The 18784-nt window shown below is 38.6% G+C and overlaps 2 protein-coding genes across 2 annotated transcripts in view; one reads left to right on the forward strand and one right to left on the reverse strand.

The window, feature by feature from the left end:
- Window positions 1-18784, forward strand: part of LOC125857448 (uncharacterized) — a 622948-nt gene that overhangs the window by 455167 nt on the left and 148997 nt on the right. The gene's annotated exons all lie outside the window — the stretch shown is intronic.
- Window positions 294-14995, reverse strand: LOC125857445 (uncharacterized). Its single transcript, XM_049537038.1, has 12 exons — window positions 14732-14995; window positions 14579-14632; window positions 14403-14489; window positions 12818-12916; window positions 12266-12361; window positions 12089-12154; window positions 11899-11989; window positions 11466-11533; window positions 11310-11375; window positions 10675-10725; window positions 10318-10382; window positions 294-676 (listed from the first exon to the last, which is right to left on the reverse strand). The coding sequence occupies exons 1-12, from the start codon at window positions 14903-14905 to the stop codon at window positions 628-630; spliced, it is 966 nt and encodes a 321-aa protein (XP_049392995.1). The 5' UTR covers window positions 14906-14995; the 3' UTR covers window positions 294-627.

The following is an 18784-nucleotide window of genomic DNA, read 5'->3' on the forward strand; positions in this document are numbered from 1 at the left end:
ATAGTTGAAATTACACCAAATTTGAGTATAATCTCAAAATTAGTGTAGGAAATCGTTAACTTGAGTTGTAGGTTGAATCTGCTCCTCATTTTATCTCCAAACCAAGGACACTTCACCCAAAATCTTCAATGTTGGTTGTTAGTTTTCATTCTCAACTATTTATGTAGCTACAAGTTTTTCATTGTGATTACATGACTTGGGCGTGAATACAGCACTGATGACATTTTACCCTTCACAATCGCAACCTAGCCTATGCAATTATACAGAAGGTTCGACTACGGTCAACTCAAACATTTACTATACACGATTGCACATCAAAGGTACAATCGAGATGACTTAAACTTTAATCACATCACCATCATTGCAATAGCACTGCTTACGACACGTAATATAGGCAAACATTACAGTGTATTATCAAGGGGGGGTTTGGGAAACTTCACCAGAGCCAGATCATGATCGCTAAAAATGGCTGGTTTGCTATCAGATTACATATATATGCTTAGGAATCTTGAGATCTCATTGTGCAACAAGCATTCCACAGAGCCATGCTTTTGATATTTACATGATACAGAACTACCACACCAATATGAAGCTGGAATGGGAAATCATAATGGCTGGTCAATGAGCCTAAGTCCTGGCAGCCTGAAGCATTTCAACAATAACTGCCTTCACATCCCTGCAAATTTGATATAGGGAAGATTTAGACTGGAAACACAGTAGTAGGCATGTCAAAACATAGCAGACGTAACACACTTTTTTAGGACCTCAATTTATACAAAAACGGTGACTATAACAAAAGCAATGGAAAATAAAGATTTAGGAGAAACTGAATATGGGGCTCTTGATGATTTGAGAAAATTCCCCAAACCAACTTCCACTTAGTCCTTGTAGATTGAAGACAAACTGAGGAAATCTTAGGCACTATGCTCATTTATGCAAGTAGATTATAATGCAGCTTGGTCTTACCATGAAACATAAATTGGTTGTTTGTTGAACACGAGGACAATTCTCCCTCTGTCCCAATATTAATCGTCACATTTTCCTTAAGAAATCATAAACAAAAAGTAGTATTTTTTACTACTTTACACTTTATCTGTCTACAATAAATTGCACTCTATTTAAGAACAAAACTAAGCTAATCTTATTTCAAGAACATTTAATACTAAGGGTAAAATGAAACAAAAAAAGTTAATTTCATCTTAATTTTGTAAAATGACAAGTAAATTGGGACAAGCATTATTAGTAACCTTGACAACTAATATAGGACGGAGGGAGTACTAATTTGTGATCATCAAATTAGTATTTTTTTTTTTTTTTGAAACTGGTAAATGTGTATTCCTCAGCATTAAGGACATGCTGGACACCATCAAAAAGTGTCAGATAAAAAAAAACAGCAACTAAAAAAACAAGATACTTACAGAGATCTTAATAAATCTACAAACTGATCTATATCCTCTAAACCTACTTGTTTACACCAAAAGTAGAAAGATATTATACAATTCCATTTAACTTTCTGGATGGAATTGGATCTATCTTCATAACACCTCCCATTTCTCTCTCTCCAAACTGTCCACCAGATGCATTGTGGGATGATCCTCCACCACTTCTTTTGACTTTTGTTGCCTCCTCTTTTCATCCAGCAACTAAGCAAATCTGCAGTATGCTCCGGCATAGTCCAGCTTGTCTTTGTTATGTTGAGAAATAGAGACCAAAGTTGTGCTGTAAAGGTGCAGTGCAAAAATAGATGACTGTTTGTTTCATTTGTCTCATTGCATAAGAAGCACCTGGAAACTATGATGGCCCCTTTCTTCTTCAAAACTTCTTGTGTCAGGCATGCTCTTTTAACCACCAGCCAAGTAAAGCATTTTACCTTGGTTGGGGATGGACTATTCCATAAGTTTCTCCATATTTTTGGTTGCCCTCTACACTGTACCCTTTCTTCCATTTTATAAACCCTTTTAACAGAGAATTGCCCATCAATATTGTGTTTCCATCTTAATGTATCTGGTTCAGCAGTAGTGCCATTGAAATCATCAATCCTACTTAGCAAATCGGCTACTCTATCGATCTCCCAGTCATTTAGCAATCTCCTGAAGAATAAGTTCCATCCCTGTGCACTCCACATATCATAAATGGTGCCATCTGGGTTGTTGCTTAGAATAAACAGGTCTGGAAAAATCTCCATTAATGGGCTTTGCTCCTTCCAAGCATCCTTCCAGAACTTTATTCTTTTCCCATCTCCAACTCTCTTCTGCAAGTTCCCTTCCAGTTTGGGCCATAGAGCTCTAATGGTCTTCCAAACTCCAACTCCATAAATATCAGTGCTCACATTGGTACACCAAGGGTTGAGTTCACCAAACTTGTGTCTAATTACCTCCCTCCATAATGCATGATCCTCCCTATTGTATCTACAGAGCCATTTCATCAATAAACTATTGTTCTGTGCTCTCAGATTTCTGATGCCCAAGCCACCTTGTTCTCTACTGTGCATTGTTGTCAGCCAATTGACTAGTTTATATCCTTTGCCCTCTTTACAGCCATGCCACAAAAAATCCCTCCTAAGTCTGTCCAACGTTTTCACAACTTTGGGAGGTATGGGAAATAGAGACATTACACACGTAGGAAGTGCATCAAGAACAGAGTTGATAAGGATGAGCCTCCCACCTAGTGATATGTACTGTGCCTTCCACCTAGCCAATCTTTTTTCAGTTTTCTCTAATATTCCATCCCAAATTTCCCCTGCTTTGTGTTCACTGCCCAGAGGCATACCAAGGTATGTAGTTGGCATATTTTCAACTTTGCACCCTAAAATGATTGCCAGATCTTGGATTTTTGGCACCTCTTTTATCGGGAACAAACTGATTTTTCCCCAGTTAACTTTCAAGCCAGAAGAAGCTTCAAAAATAGTCAAAATCATTCTGATGTAACCTATTTGTTCAACCTTTGGCTCACAAAATATCACAGAGTCATCTGTATACTGTAGGTGACATACCTCCATTATTTCCCCTCTGCTATTTCCTATCTCAAACCCTTTAATCCATCTATTTTGTAATGCTATCCTCATCATGCTATCAAATCCCTCCATTGCTAGTATAAACAGGAAAGGAGACAGAGGGTCACCTTGTCTAAGACCCCTTTCAGAACCAAAAAAACCTACAGGTTCACCATTCACCAAAACAGAGAACTTGACAGTTTTAATGCAAAAGTCAATCCATTTCAACCATTTCTCACCAAAGCCCATTTGACTGAGAGTATTTAACAAGAACCTCCAGTTGACATGATCATAGGCTTTTTCTATGTCTAGCTTACACATGACACCTGCTTCTGCCCCTTTAAGTCTTGAGTCCACACACTCGCTAGCAATTAGGGTTGCATCCATGATCTGTCTTCCTTTTATAAATGTCATTTGATGCTTGTTAACTAAATTGTTGACCACCTTCTTGAGTCTTTTAGCCAGTATCTTTGCCACAATCTTATATATTCCACCTATGAGACTTATAGGTCTGAAATCTTTCAACTCTGAAGCTCCAACCTTTTTTGGGATCAAGGCTATGAATGTTGCATTGAGGCTTTTCTCAAACTTCTGATATTCATAAAAATATTAGAGAGTCTTCAGGATGTCCTCCTTTATAAGTTCCCAGAAAGCCAAATAAAAGGACATAGGGAATCCATCCGGCCCTGGTGCCTTCTCCATAGCACACAATTTAATGCCTTCTAAGATTTCATCCTCTTCAAATTGTCTTTGTAGCTCCTCCTGATCTCCTGCAGATATCCTTGTGGCTTCATGTAACACTAATTCTGGCCTCCACTCTTCTGCCTCCTTATACAGGTTCTTGTAGTAATTTTGAATAGCTTCTTTGATCTCCTCTGCATCTGTCACCTCCATACCATCCACCTTCAAGTTATCTATGGAGTCTACCCTTTTGTGAGCTATAGCTATCCTATGGAAGTATTTTGTATTTTTGTCTCCCTGTTTCAACCATTGTATTCTTGATCTTTGTCTCCAAGCTATCTCCTCATTTCTTGCAACTTCTTCAAACTCTAAAGCCAAGTTTGATTTTTGCATTGCCTCATCATCTGTGAGAGATCTTTGTTCCTGGATTGCTTCCAAAGCTAAAAGCTGGTTTAAAATGTCACCCTTTCTTTGATTCCAGTTGCCCCTGTTGTTTCTACTCCACTCTTTTAACTTTTCTTTTAGCATCTTCAGTTTCTCAGCTAAAATATAGTCAGGCCTCCCCTTAACAACAAAAGCTCCCCACCACTGTTGTACCTTTTCTTTGAACCCTTCTACCCTCAGCCACCAACTTTCAAATTTGAAGTATTTTTTCCTGAAGTTTAGCTCTCCACAAGATAGCATGATTGGGTTGTGGTCAGATCCTATCTTTGGTAATACTGCCTGTTTGATGAGAGTAAACTACTCTTCCCATGATGAAGAGAATAAGAATCTATCGATTCTTGAGGCACTTCTATGATTCTCCCCCCTTCTCCAAGTATAAGAACCTCCAAATAAAGGAGGATCCACAAGCTCCATCTCTTCAATGCATTTAGAGAACTCAGACATTGCTCCATTTATTCTGAAACAGTTTGTTCTTTTATTGGGATATCTGATTACATTAAAATCACCTCCCACCACCCAAGGTCCTGCACACCTTCCCCCCGCTGCATATAGCTCCCTCCATAACACTCTTCTTTCCACTCTTTTGCAATCAGCATACACTGCTGTTACAAACCAAAAAAAATCAGAATTTTCCCCAGACATTTTACAAGTTATGCTTTGGTTGCCATGTTCTACCATTTCCCCTTTCCAAACTCTCCTGTCCCATAAAATAATTATTCCCCCCGGCTACCATCTGCCTCTAAATGTATCTCTCCCACCCATCTATTGTCCCAGATACTATGTATGAGTCTATCTATATTTCCCCCCAACTTTGTTTCTACCAAAATATACACATCTGCACTCCATTGATTAATCAGATTCCTTACCACCCCCCTCTTTCTTTCGTCATTAAGTCCCCTCACATTCCAAGACACGATCTTTATCCTCATCTATGTATAATGGTTAGTCTCCTTCCACTTATTCTAGGTTCGCCATCCTTGAATTTCATATCGAACATTAAATTCTTGAGCTCTTTTGGAATTGTGTTATTGTTGCTATTTGAGGATTTACCCTTTCCTGCGTGTCTCTCTAAATATCTCTTTTGATCCAGCTTCATGCACAAAGCATAAGCCTCTTTTTCACATCCCTTGATAGCTGCTCCAAAGGCTTGCCCTAATTTGATCACATTAAGGTGTACCCAGATTGTAGCCTTTGTTTCTATCATCTCTTTCGTGAGATTTTCTTCGATGCTCAATGGTTCTGGTTCATTGTAAGTGACCAGCTGATTCTCAAAGCTTTCTAGAAAGGAAGAATCTGCCCCTCTCATACAGTAATTATTTGTCTCCCCTTCAAAAGCTATGCTATCTTCTTCTTGAGTCATGTCCTCTGCCTGTGCCTCCTCGATTCTCAAATTTCTGGTTTTTGGTTCTCCTTCTTCCATTTGCATGTGTTTCCCCAGTTCCCAATCCATTATAGAGTGCTTAAAAGGATGTTTTGCTTCTCCCCAATTTGAGTTGATGAAATCAGAAAATGGCTCAGTGAACATAGCAGTTTTGGGCTTGCTAGAAAGGCCCAAAAGTTGTGTGAGATGGGCTTGTGTTTTATTCAGATTTAAAATGTGCTCAGGGGGCCCACTTCCATTAGCCATGTGACTGTTGTCCTTTTCTTGTACCCCTTCCTTGTAAACCTCGATATCCGTTGTTTTCTTTGTTGCTGGACCTTTTCCTCTTTCTAACATTCTATTTCTGTCTTCTAGCATAGGTCTGTCTTTTGTACCATCAAGCAGTATGTCACTATCACCTCGATCTGCTCTCTTCTCCCCCTCCATCAATCTATATGTCGCCGGCGACTCCACCCATACCGGCAGTGAGTATATCAAACCATTATCGACGATCTCAATCTTCGTGGGGATCTTCTCCCTTGGTCCTCTAACTCTGATTCTTGCCCATCTCAGATGATTTTTTATTTCTGTCTCCTCTTCAGTTTCTAGCCACCCCCACATTCATCACATATCTTTTCCATCACCTTGTTGTTCCAGAGCTGCAATGGTAGCCCTAAAACCCTAATCCAAAACCAATCAAACCTTTTTTCATCTGGGAAGGCTCCTACTGTTGGAGACCACCATTCCAGCTTCAAAGTCGGACCTTGTCTCTTCCATTCACCCATGATAACATGTTCAGCCATTCTTCTGGTCTGAAATTTGAAGAGGAAGAGGAAGCCACTCATGTCGTACACCTGAACATTATGAGCTCCTTTCCACGTTTGTTGGGCCCATCTGCGCACTTCATTTCGAATTGGCATATCTCCTTCTCCACAAAACCTGCCAACGAGACATCTTCGTAACAGGTTGCTGTCATCTACATCTGAAGACACTGTCAGCATTGAATTCTCACTGGCTACATTCATTTCTCTCTTGCTCCATTTACTATTGTGCAGAGCTCCCTTGTAATCCCCCTTCCCAGCGATTGTATTGAGATTTAATTCCCTTTTTGTAATAAATTCCCCTTTCTTTTCTACTTTTCTCTCAATGAAGTTTTCCACTCTTGTTACCAGACTCCCCCATCCCTCATTAAACGTATTTTCTGGAATAATAATTACTGATCTACTCTGCCCATTCACTGTAATAACAGAAATAAATCGCCCATACTTATTGAACTTCAGGGAGCAATAAATATATGTTGAAAAGTCTCTGCCTCTCCATGTTTTGAAGTTTTTCCCCCTGCTTTCAGAAGCTTCTCTTAATCTTTTGCATAACCAAAGTAAAGCTCCCCTACTCAATATCATACGCCTGGTAAACAGCCTGGTACTCTCCACCAACTCAAACCATCTCTCTGAAACAGATATCGACTCTGTAAGATCATAAGATTTCCCCCCTGTCTGAAATACAACCTGTTCTCCATGTTCTAAATGCTACCTGAAAAAATAGGCAAGAAAGGGAAGAGATTCCGATGGCAGAGAACCACCGGAAAAGGGGCTCTAGACACCCAGAAGGGATCTCTAGAATCCACCTAGGGAAAAGTGCCTGGGAGCATTTTTATATTACTGTTGTTTAATAACATTAAGTATTTTTTTTGCTTCCAATAATGAGATAATTCAGAGATTAGTTTCATAGTCCCTCCTCCATCGCAGTAAAATTGAAATCCTTTTTGATCCAACAATTAAAACTAGTATAAACTACGAAAACTAATACATTTTTAAATAAATTGTCATCAAAAGGACAATGGACGAGGCCGTCAAGCAGCTGCAAGAAACCATTGATTCTCACAGTAAGACTTTTGAGTCCATTAACTCCACACTTCAAATAAATTATCTCCCAAATTTCCACACTCTAGACCCAGAATCAGAACACCCAGCCCTCAAAAAAATAGACCAACAACCTCTAACCCTAGTTTTCTTCCATACCGCCAACACAAAATTCTTCTATCAACACCTTTCTCCACCCACCTACGCTCCGTCGTTGAACCCACCGCAACAGCCACCCTTGCTATAAACCAAAACCCTTTCGGCCCTCTTCGTAGAGATACCAGCACCCATAGATCTAGCCCGTTTTGACGACCAGTTTGCTGAAAGTTGGATTTTCCAAGCAAACCAATACTTTGACGCCTATAATATCCAGGATGAACATCGTTCGAACCTTGTCTCGTTCTATCTTTGAGGGCATAGCTAGAGATTGGTATCAATGGATATATAAGAACCATCAACTGATTGTCTGGGGACACTTTACCAAAGCTTTGGTAATTCGTTTTGGTTCACAATCATTGAAGCATCGGAGGGGTTTTTGGAGAAGTTACAAATGACATCTACCGTCATTTAGTATCTTTCTCGGTTTGGGCAGCTTGCAAATCACACTACTGATGCTTCTCCAGAGATGATGCGTTAATTTTTCTTTTGTATCTGGGCTTACTCCGGTGATCAAACTGATGTTTAGCATTTAGACCCACAGACATTCATGAGGCCATTAGTTTGGCCATGTTACAGGAGTAGAAACTACTGGCCCAAGTTAAAACACCGAACCTGCCCCTCCTATCACAAAATATCTTTCTATCTCTTATCCAACCCACCAGACATTGCGCCACAAATCAACCCCACCTCTTTCACCCTTTTCTTCATTTACTCCGGCAGCTTCACTTTCACTTCACCTTTCAGGAAGGCCTGCTTCTTTTTCGTGAGCATTTGATTATTCCCCCCGATCCATTACTAAAACATTTGCTCTTAGAAGAATGAAAAATTGGAGGTCATGCTGGTATTACGAGGTTCTTTCACCGCCTCATCCAATTTTCATTGGCCAGGTATGAGCAAGGATGTCAAATATCCTCAAAAATTGCAGCAGGTATAGGAAGTGGAAGAAGATATCCAGCAGGTTTCAAGCAGCTCATCCTAAATTGCCAGGTATGCCAGCAAATGAAGGATACATGTTTGAAACCTGCTGGATATCTTCTTCCACTTCCTATACCTGCTGCAATTTTTGAGGATATTTCTATGGATTTGGTAGCTGATCTCCCACCTTCTCAGGGACACAGTCATTCTATTAATCGTGGACAGATTGTCAAAACATGGCCATTTCATTGCCTTGCCCCCGAAATTCACTAGTCACAAGTTCGTGGAAGTGTTTACTTCATCAAAAAAATAAAAGAAGTCCGTGGAGTGTTTGTCCAAGAATACATCTCACTACATGGCTTTCCTTTCTCAATTGTTTCAGGCCATGATCCTATTTTCTTGTCTGATTTTTGGGCTGAGATCAATTGACTGCAAGGGACCTAATTAGCAAAGAGCTCTGCTTATCATCCGCAATCGAATGGAAAAACAGAGGCTCTCAATAAGTGTCTTTGAGATTTTTATTCGACAGTTTGCTGCGGATATCCCTACTACCTGGTTCCGTCTACTTTCGTGGGCGATCGTAGGACACATCATACCAACATAGCTTTTAGCCTACTCCTTTTGAGCTTGTTTATGGTCGGCATCCCCCAACAGTAGCTCGATACATCATGGATCACACGTTTAATCCAAATGTGGCAGAGTCCCTTTGTTGCCAAGAAGAAACACTGGCCCTCTTGAAGTCCAATTTGCAGGCTTCCCAGGAACGTATGAATCAGGATGCAGACAAGGGACGCAAGATGCAAGCTCTCAGATTGGAGATTGGGTGTATGTTCGATTACGTCCCTACAGGCAGCTCTCTCTTCGCCTTCAGTGCCAAACCAAACTCAGTCGAAGGTTCTTCGGGCCATTTAGGGTGCTCCATCATGTAGGTGAGGTTGCCTACAAACTGGACTTCCAATCTTTCTCCAAAATACAACCCCGTCTTTCATGTTTCGGTTCTGCAGAAGTGTTTAGGGAACCCTGATCAACAGGTTACCCCCATTGATCTTATAGACCAAGACTCCTCTTTGATGCTCACACCTGAAGACATTTCGGAGCAGCGCATTGTCACAAAGTGAGGACATCAGATCACCCAGTTCCTGGTCAAATGGCAGGCTTGCCTCCGACTGAGGCCACCTGGGAAGACCTTCCTGCACTCACTCTATCGTTTTCCCGACTTGAACCTTGAGAACAAGGTTCGTCTTCATGGGGGCGGCAGTGTAACAAACCTGCAGGACCACTTGGATACACTGAGGCACAACAACAAGGACAAGCAGTCCCCAAAAATACCTGGATGAGTATGTGGTCCCAAAAACCAAGAAAGGATCACTACACCTGCCAAATACCGTAGCACATATTGCACCAGCTGCCAAGAAATATTCAGATCAAGACCCTCCTATATAAACAGCACAGGAGCTCTAGAATAGGGCATGGAAGAACTTGCATCTTTATTTTCTTAGCTAAAGTTTTAGCATTTTGGAGTCAGTCTCCCTTTTCTATTATCTCTTTTTGTCTATTTTTTTCTCTGGTTTCCTATGTTGAGAATTGTTACCTTGTAATTTCTCCCTTATCAGTTGAATATAATTTTGTATCGTTCCACATTACCAGCTGTTTTGGTTAGAGATATCAGTTGAACATGAAGGATCCTACATGTGTACTCAAAAATTTATTTTCACCCAGAACACACTAGTAAAGACATTAGATCTTAAGCCAGACCCAACCCAAAAGAAAACAAGAGAAAAAACAGCATATAATAAAACAGACATTGCATCAGAAAATGGGAAGAGTAAAGGAAGCAAAAAAAGGAGATCAACGTGAATTGTACACTCCTACAAAAGAATTCTGATAGAACTTTGGGGACTTACTTTCTGTCTACAGCACGTCTAGGGAATGGAACTCGAAGCTTGAAGTCGGTGTCCTTGTAGCAAGCCTGAAATTAAAATCAAAGTGCAAGTATACAGTCCATGCCATGCTTGAAAGAAAAAAGCACTTGTCATAGCTGAGCAAGAGAAAATATTTCTGTTCACTTCCTCAACTAGTCATTTCTTGGCATAACTGCCAATTTCCTTAAAAAAGGTTACTAGCAATTTACATATTTTGAAGTAGACAAACTCACAGAATGTCGCAAGTGCATATCTCCACTACATAAATATTAGAGATAAAATAATTATAGAAAAAGTTACAACAGACATGAATCAGTGGAGATGGAATAGCAGCCTCACCTTGACATTAAAACCAAGACTGTCTACATCCAACATGTACGCAAAGTCCACCTGATCAAAAGAAAGTCAATGCAGCTTTTTACTTTGGGAGGAGATAACACATTGCACTCCATGTCCAGTAAAACTAAATTAACTATAACTAATTGACAGTAATGTTAAATGTCAATGGACTGCCAGAAGCAGACAAAAATCATGCATCATTTCCCGGCGCCATATCCTCAAAAGCTCGGACATACTTCATATATGGGGCAGCTATATGTTATATTTATCAGCTGCTGGAGAAACAAGTTATCAGCACCTTTGTGGAATATTGCATCCCATGCATTTCCAATCCATTTAAAAAAAAGTAATCTTTTGGGTGTTAGCTCTAGTCATTTGTTAATTAGGCAAAATAAGTTTGGACTGGACATATGTATTTTGCTATAAAAGAAAATTCCCAGGTTGTCCCGTGATAAATGAGTTTGCATCTGTGCATTTCCAAGCCCTGTGAAAGATCTTATCTTCCCGTATTGGCTCTATATTTAATTACCTTTTCCTTTTTTGGATTTCATCATAAGTTCCTGGTAAAACAAAATTTCCAAGATCCATGAACAAGCATCATTGCAGAAAAAATATAAAAAAGTTCTGAATTGTACCGGAACTGATGTCGAGTGCTGCACAATCAGCTTGGTATCCTCCGTATGATCTTTATTCATATGTGACTGATTAAAAAATTAAAGCAATAAGAAAACTACTACTATTCATAAAAGAAGAAAGCATAACATAAACAATGAACATCAGCATTTCTATACCGTGATTGGCTTTGAAAATTGGTATATTGGATCTACTTTAGCTGTTCTAAACTCCTCTTTGCTAAATTCTGTGAGGAGTTAAAAGAGGCATTTAGTACAAGAAAGAACTACAAATATTGCATTGAGTGCAACAAAATAAATGACACATCTAGCAGTTCACAATTGGTCACTCTCTCATTTTCTCGAATACTATGCAGGTGGAACCCTGAAATCTAATATGATTCATCAATGGGATTTTACAATTTAGTAGCAAGAAGTCAGATGTATGCTTTACCTGCTCTTATTCAGCCCATAAGGTGTAAGGAGCGAAATAAGAGGCCCAAAATCAAATATCAAGTGTGGGAAGGGGGAAAATGCGAAGTGTTATGTGGAGTAGGGGAGAGACAATATTAACAAAAGGAGACAATTCCAGTAGTCAACACTCAACACGAACCTCCAGATCCCAATATGGCAGTTGCAACGCCCGATACATAACGTACAATTCTGGGTTCAATGCGCATGAATTGGAAATCACCAAAGTCAACCTTCACAAAGGTTCGGTAATTACATGTGATGGACAAAAGAAGGAATATCTATTGTGAAATACATGATGCCACTAAATAGAAAGAGGTGAAACAAGTTACCCAAAATGCCTTAGGGTGCCTAGCCAGATATGTGGCTCGAATACCTTCTTTCTCTGTTTCCGGTACCTATGACATCCATCAGAAAAATAAAGAAAAAACTGACATACATTTCCCGTCAAATGAAGAGAGAGAGAGAGTGAGGGATGGAAAGAAATTTCTCTCAAAGTGACAACTTACAGGAACAGCATCACCATGCACTGTAATTACTAAGTCAGTCCTATCTTCAGGATCTCTTGCAACAAGCAATGAGCATCTAGAAGTAGCTAGGAGGTCCTGCACTAATCACCAGGTTTCATATCAAAACCTATGTTCTGAAAATGAAGAAAGGGAAGGGGTAAAAACAAATTCTGAAAAATACAAATACAATAAGAATACTACAGAGACAACATTTTTTTTTTTTGAAACTGGTAAGGTTGAACTACAGAGACAACATTTTCAGGATATCAGCGCTATATTGACATAAGAAGGTGAACATTGATGTCAGCACTTTTGTTTTCTTTTAACAAATTCAAACAATTATCTTGAATAGCCTTTGAATTGAAATCCAAACTAATACAAACCCGAAAATAAGGACACGGAGATTTTTTTGAAATCAGTAATTTATTTACTTTTTAAATCAATAACTTTAATAAGGACACAGAGATTTGTAGAACTGAAGTTTCTATTATCCAATTTGGTAAATACAGAAACTTAGGCACAACTTTAACCACCAGAGATGACAAAATGAACCTTGGTGTGAACAGCCAAGTTGCTAACAGCTAATATTGGAGATCCATAGGTATCGCATGCAAAATCTACCATGGAAGCTGAAGGATAGCCCTCATACTTCTGCAACAATAAAAAAACATTGTGGGAACAAGGGCGTCTTGCAATAAAGAATCCACTGTTAATTGTAAAACTATGGAGCAATAAGTACATAGCATTCAGATGACAGATAAAGAAAAGCATTCAGATTATCGCTCAAATATGTTCATGTTTCATGCCTAACACAGTTTGATAGAAAGGAAGATTACATAATTGGGCCCAACATGGGCACCGACACTTCTGTTAAGAATGCCCTTTGAATCACGGTTGTGGTTATCAAATTGTAACAACATGTAGGTTCCAGATACCTGCTCATAGTTCATTTACTTACTCTGCATAATACTAGAAAGTGTATGACTGTACGTATGACAAATCATCAACTGTCAGGTAGTACAGTGGATGTTTCTTTCATAAAATTGGGTCAATTTGAATAATCCTTCCATATTATCTAGAACCAAAAGAGATGAAAGTATATGTATAACAGCTATAGTTTTCAGGTAACACAAGGTGACGTTTCTTTCATATGTTCAAAATTCATGATTTTGGGTATCATAAGTTTTTCATAAAACTTGGCCAGTTTGAATAAATCTGTCCATATAATCCAGAACTCAAGAAGCTACTTTTTTTTTGTCATTTTTGAGAAAGCCAAAATAATGCTACATGCTGGAGTGAGCTTCTACATCTTAATATTTCTCTCCCACTTCAAGTTACAACATGCAGGCAAAAGTACAAAAGAGATGTCTTATGCTCTTCTTTGATATAAGGTGATTTCCAATGGAGTATGGACCCCTACTTGTAGGTGATAGTTTAAGAATCTTATTGATATGATAAGTTTTAAATAAAGGAAGATATTTCCTTAGGTTCTAATCATGTATTAGGTATCATCAAATGAATCTCCATATCTAGAGGAAAACACAAACAGCTCATATTCTAAGTATGACTACAATCTGCAATATAGTGCTACTAAGAGGGATTTACATTACCTTGGTCAGTACTACTAAGAGGGAATATCTGCTCTAAAAATCTCTGTCCTAGCCCCTAAGTACATATAGTAATTAAAAACAGTTCTTCCTTCAAGTATATTGATTATGCACTCAATAGACACAACATTTCATCAATTAAATGAAACAATCTGGCTGTAGCATCTCGCTCTTATTCAAGATAATAATGTGTCAGAATCACAAATTAGATCCATGATACACTGTATGAATACCTTTTTTACTGTTTGATAAGATGATATACTATATGCATTCCTAATATGTAACTATGTTCTCTCTTCCATTGTGCATATGTATTATGTACTATCAGTTACTCCTTTTTGTTAGTCTATGGAATATCAATTACTTATCATTTTCCAATTTACCATTTAATTAAAATGACATGTACATTAAGAGAATAGGAGATATAAAGTTGATCTACTTTTGGGTCTTAAAGATATAAAATTGATCATCTAGCCCTTATAACAACAAATGCAAGTAAAAAAAAACAAATATGTGATAAAAGGGTGAACCTGAGAGAAAGTAGAAAGCACACCACGGAGGCTATAATGAAGAAGTGTTCTAACATCTTCAATAGGAGATAGCCTAGCAGCCTTTTCCTGAAACATTTCAGAATCACAATACATTCAGCTGAGCTTGGATTCCTCTATGCCTAAACATAAACACCATTAAAAGATAATATTGACACCTGATGAGCTTGAATCAACTGAAAGATATCAACCTCATCACCAGATGATACATTCTGAACAAAAAAAACGAAATTAAGAATAATTTTGATCAACACAAGTATTTGAAATTTGATAAAAAAAAAAACTAAATCTGGAAAATGAAATTAGTCAACCTGAGAAGCCATGGCGAGAAGAGGACGAATTGAGGTTAGTGAGGAAAAGGATTTAGATGGAGACGGAGAAAGAAGGTAGTTATGAGTAGCATTATTGTTGAGATTAGGGTATAGAAAGCGTGAAAATGGGGAAAAGGTGCGTAGAGGTGAAGGAGCTAATACAAGAGTCTTCATCTTTGACACTCAAAAACTCCCTCGACCCTCTCCAATTCTATCTAGAGACGTGAGATGCAGGCTACATCTGACTTGGCTATTGCTCCTGCTAGGTTAACACAAAATCTAATCCACCCCAAATTTATTTTTTTTATGTACCACTATTAGGACATGTTCATGGGTTGGTTTGAAAAAATTAATCAAAATAAAATAAAATTAATTTAATTAGATATTACATTATTTTACACCAAAATCAAATCAAATCAATTTATCCAGTTTGATTTTTTTATCAACTTTGATTCAGTTTGATTCGATTGTTCATTTATTAATCATAAGCCAAAGTAAAAGAAACGAGTACCTTGCACACACCTTAATTATTCCATCGAGTACCTTTTACCTCCTACCAATACATCTAGACAATATTTTTCTTTATAATTGTAGTGTCTGGACTAGCTTATGGACACTTCGATTATTTCATGGAGTACCTTGTACCTCACATTATGCAACTTGACAATATTCTTCTTTATAACGGTAGCGTCTAGACTAGCTACCGTACACCTCGAGTATTTCATTGAGTATCTTCTACCTCCTACAAACGCGCATCTAGACAACATTTTTAGTGGGGTTTTGAAGGAGCCGGTTCGTCGGAGATGGGGTTATTACTGTTCATTGAGATCTAGTCTGCCGAAGCTGCTTCGTCTGGGTTTGTGCGAGCTTAAAGCTCGTTGGTTCGTGATGGGTTTCACTAGAAAAGAGATGTTTGGTGGTTAACAGTGACAAGGGAGAAGAACAAAGGTGGTAAGGATGGAAGTTTGTGGTAATGGTTTAGATTGTTGTAGTGACCGGTGGTTTGTGGGTTGGTGGTTTGATGGTGGTTTGTGGTGTTCGGTCGGTGTGAAGGAAGAAGAAGAAGAGTTAGGCGGAATGGTGGTGGATGATTATTTGAGAAGGAAATACAATTTTTTTGGTGCCTCCTCACAAAGGGGTTATAGTGATTAGACCCGAACGAATATTTACCAAAATCACAGGTCTACATAAAGTCATAAGACCATGTATGGGGATGACACATGTCAGTGCCAGAAAGTTAAGAAAGTTGGTGACCTAATGACAGGGGAGCCGAGGATCGAAGCCCCGGTGAACAACGATCCTACCCATAACGGTCCTAAGGTAGCATAATTCATTATTGGGTAAGTTTTGACCCGCACGAAAGGCGTAACGATCTGGGCACTATCTCAGAGAGAGGCTCGGTGAATAGACATACCTATGAAGATGTGAACTACCTGCACCTGCACTTGGACAGAAAGACACTATGAATCTTCATTGATCCTTGGGATTGGCTTTGGGCCTTTCATGCGCAACTTATGTAGAAGGCGACAAAGGCCTCCTTCCGGGGGGCGGGCTGAGCCATCAGTGAGATACCACTTTGGAAGGCCAACATTTTAACCTTGTGTTCTATAGGGCGTAAGCCTAAAGGGTGACAGAGGCATGCAAAGGTTTCCTTGGGCTAGACAAAGATTGGCCCTCAAGTACAAAGGTAGAAGGGAGTTTGACTGCTAAACCCACCCGTCGAGCAGGGACGAAAGTCGGCCTTAGTGATTCGATGGTGTCGAGTGGAAGGGCCATCACTCAACGGATAAAAGCTACTCTAGAGATAACATATTGATCTTCCCCGAGATCTCATATCAACGAGAATGTTTGACACTTTGATGTCGGGTCTTCGCCACCTAGAGTTGTAGTATGTTCCAAAGGTTGGATTGTTTGCCCACTAAAGAGGTACGTGAGTTGGGTTCAGAACATCGTGAGACAGTTCGGTCCATATCTGGTGAGGGAGTTAGAGTGTTGAGAGGATCTTTCCATTGTACGAGAGAACAAGAAAGAACGTACCTCTAGTGTACCAGTTATCATACCCTCGGTAAACGTTAGGTAGCCAAGCGCGGAACAGATAACTGCTGAAAGCATCTTAGTAGTAAGCCCACCCCAAGAATAGTGCTCTCCTATTCCAACTTCCCCAGATCTTCCAGTAGCACAACCGAGACAATGATAGGTTCTCTGCCCCTGTGAGGATGGAGCGACATAAGTTGTTTTGTGAATTCAAGAGAAGGTCACGACGAGATGAGTCGTTTATCATTGCGATAGGTGTCAAGTGGAAATGCAGTGATGTATGCAGCTGAGGCATCCTAGCAGACCAGTAGACTTAAACAAAAAAAATAATTAAACATATAAATTTTGTCGCGTAGGGCTTGCCTAATGTTGTTTACATAAGAGTGGACATGGTATGGTACATACCGAAATACCTTACCATACCAAAATTTTTAGGCTTAAGTCATCGACGACCCCTTAAAGTTGTTCGCATAATTCACTTAGACACCTCAATTAGGACTTGTACCTATTGAAGACCTCTACTAATTCGGATTTGAACCTTTTGAACACTTTTTTGACAATCAGCTAAAGTATGAAATGTGTGTAATACACTCACGATGACGTGGAAAATTGACAAATCAATGACGTAGATGTGGCATCCACTCAGCTACAGATCAAGCAACTTGTTGCAATGTCCAATGATGCATTGAGAATTTATATGAAGTAGAGACATATTTACTATCAACCATAGTCGTCGTCACCATATCCCCGTCCTCCACCATAGCCGTCGTCACATTCAAATCCTCTTAATCCACTAATTTTTTTCAGATCATTTTTTTTAAAGTTGAAAATAACAAATTACATATACATAAAAATTAATCAATACATGAACCTACAAAATATGAACCATTTATAATTTTAGATATCAATAAAATCATTGACTGCATAATTATCTAAGCAATACACAGAGAAAGGAGGAAGGAGAGGTGATTCATTTTTTTATTTTAAATCTGATTTGTTAGATATATTTTTCAATAAGAAAAAAAATGGAAGAAGAAACAGAGTAGTCATTGTATGAATCTCTATTTTTTTCGGTAAATAAGATCACAACATCCAACAAATTTAAAGAAAATGGAGAAGGAAATCGTAATGGTGTTTCCCCAGTTGAATACGATAGAGGTGAGGGGGAGGGAGAGGAAGAGGAGGCAGGAGAAAAGAAAAGGGTGGAAGGTGGTGGTGGCAACATCGGCGGCAACGACGGAGATGGTACTGGTTTTGGAAGAAGTTATGGATAAGGAAGAAGAGAGAGATTTAAAAAAAAACAAAAATACGTTCTGACGCGCTGAATGAATGTGTATTACACCTTCCTTGCCATGTCAGCGAAAAGTGTCAAATAGGTACTTATTCTGAATAATAAAAGTGTTCAATAGGTACTAGTCCTAGTTGAAGTGTCTAAATGAATTATGCGGACAATTTTAAGGGGCCGCAAATGACTTAAGCCAAATTTTTAATACCATGATTTTGACATTATGATATTTGGTGTGGCATATGATATACATTTTTATGTTTTTTGGTATTCAGTACAATATTTGGTACTTAGATATAACATACCGAAGTATATAGTTACATAAATAACATATATACATTATTAAAATACTAATAGATAGGCAACCCAGTATTAGTATAAACTAAGTGTTTAGAAGTTAAAACTTTGACTACTTTATTTTGATGAAAATGTATTTGAATTGTAATTGATTAACAAAAAGAGTTGTTTGTACTTTATTTTGCATAAAGAGTGATCACCCAAAGAACAAAGACAACAATAGAAATTGTGGCAACTATTATCCTCAAGTTAAAAAAAAGAAAAAAAGAAAAAAAGAAAGAGAGTCATTCTTAAATTTTTCTTGGTAGAGAACACCATATAATTTGGGGAAAAGAGTAAAAAATACCCCTCAACTTTGTTTTATTAGTTGATTATACCCCTACCGTTAAAACAAAGTTATTTATACCATCGCCGTCACTAATTTCATCATTTATACC

Source organism: Solanum stenotomum, chromosome 3 (assembly GCF_019186545.1).
Source record: "Solanum stenotomum isolate F172 chromosome 3, ASM1918654v1, whole genome shotgun sequence".
NCBI lineage: Eukaryota > Viridiplantae > Streptophyta > Magnoliopsida > Solanales > Solanaceae > Solanum > Solanum stenotomum.

Bases quoted from the DNA above. Each gene is read 5' to 3' on its own strand.
- LOC125857445 (XM_049537038.1), bottom strand. From the start codon at position 14,905: ATGAAGACTCTTGTATTAGCTCCTTCACCTCTACGCACCTTTTCCCCA. The intron at 12,917-14,402 runs GTTCACCCTTTT...TTATTGTTGCAG, and splicing joins TGCTTTCTACTTTCTCTCAG to AAGTATGAGGGCTATCCTTC. The intron at 12,155-12,265 runs GTAAGTTGTCAC...TGGATGTCATAG, and splicing joins TGCATGGTGATGCTGTTCCT to GTACCGGAAACAGAGAAAGA.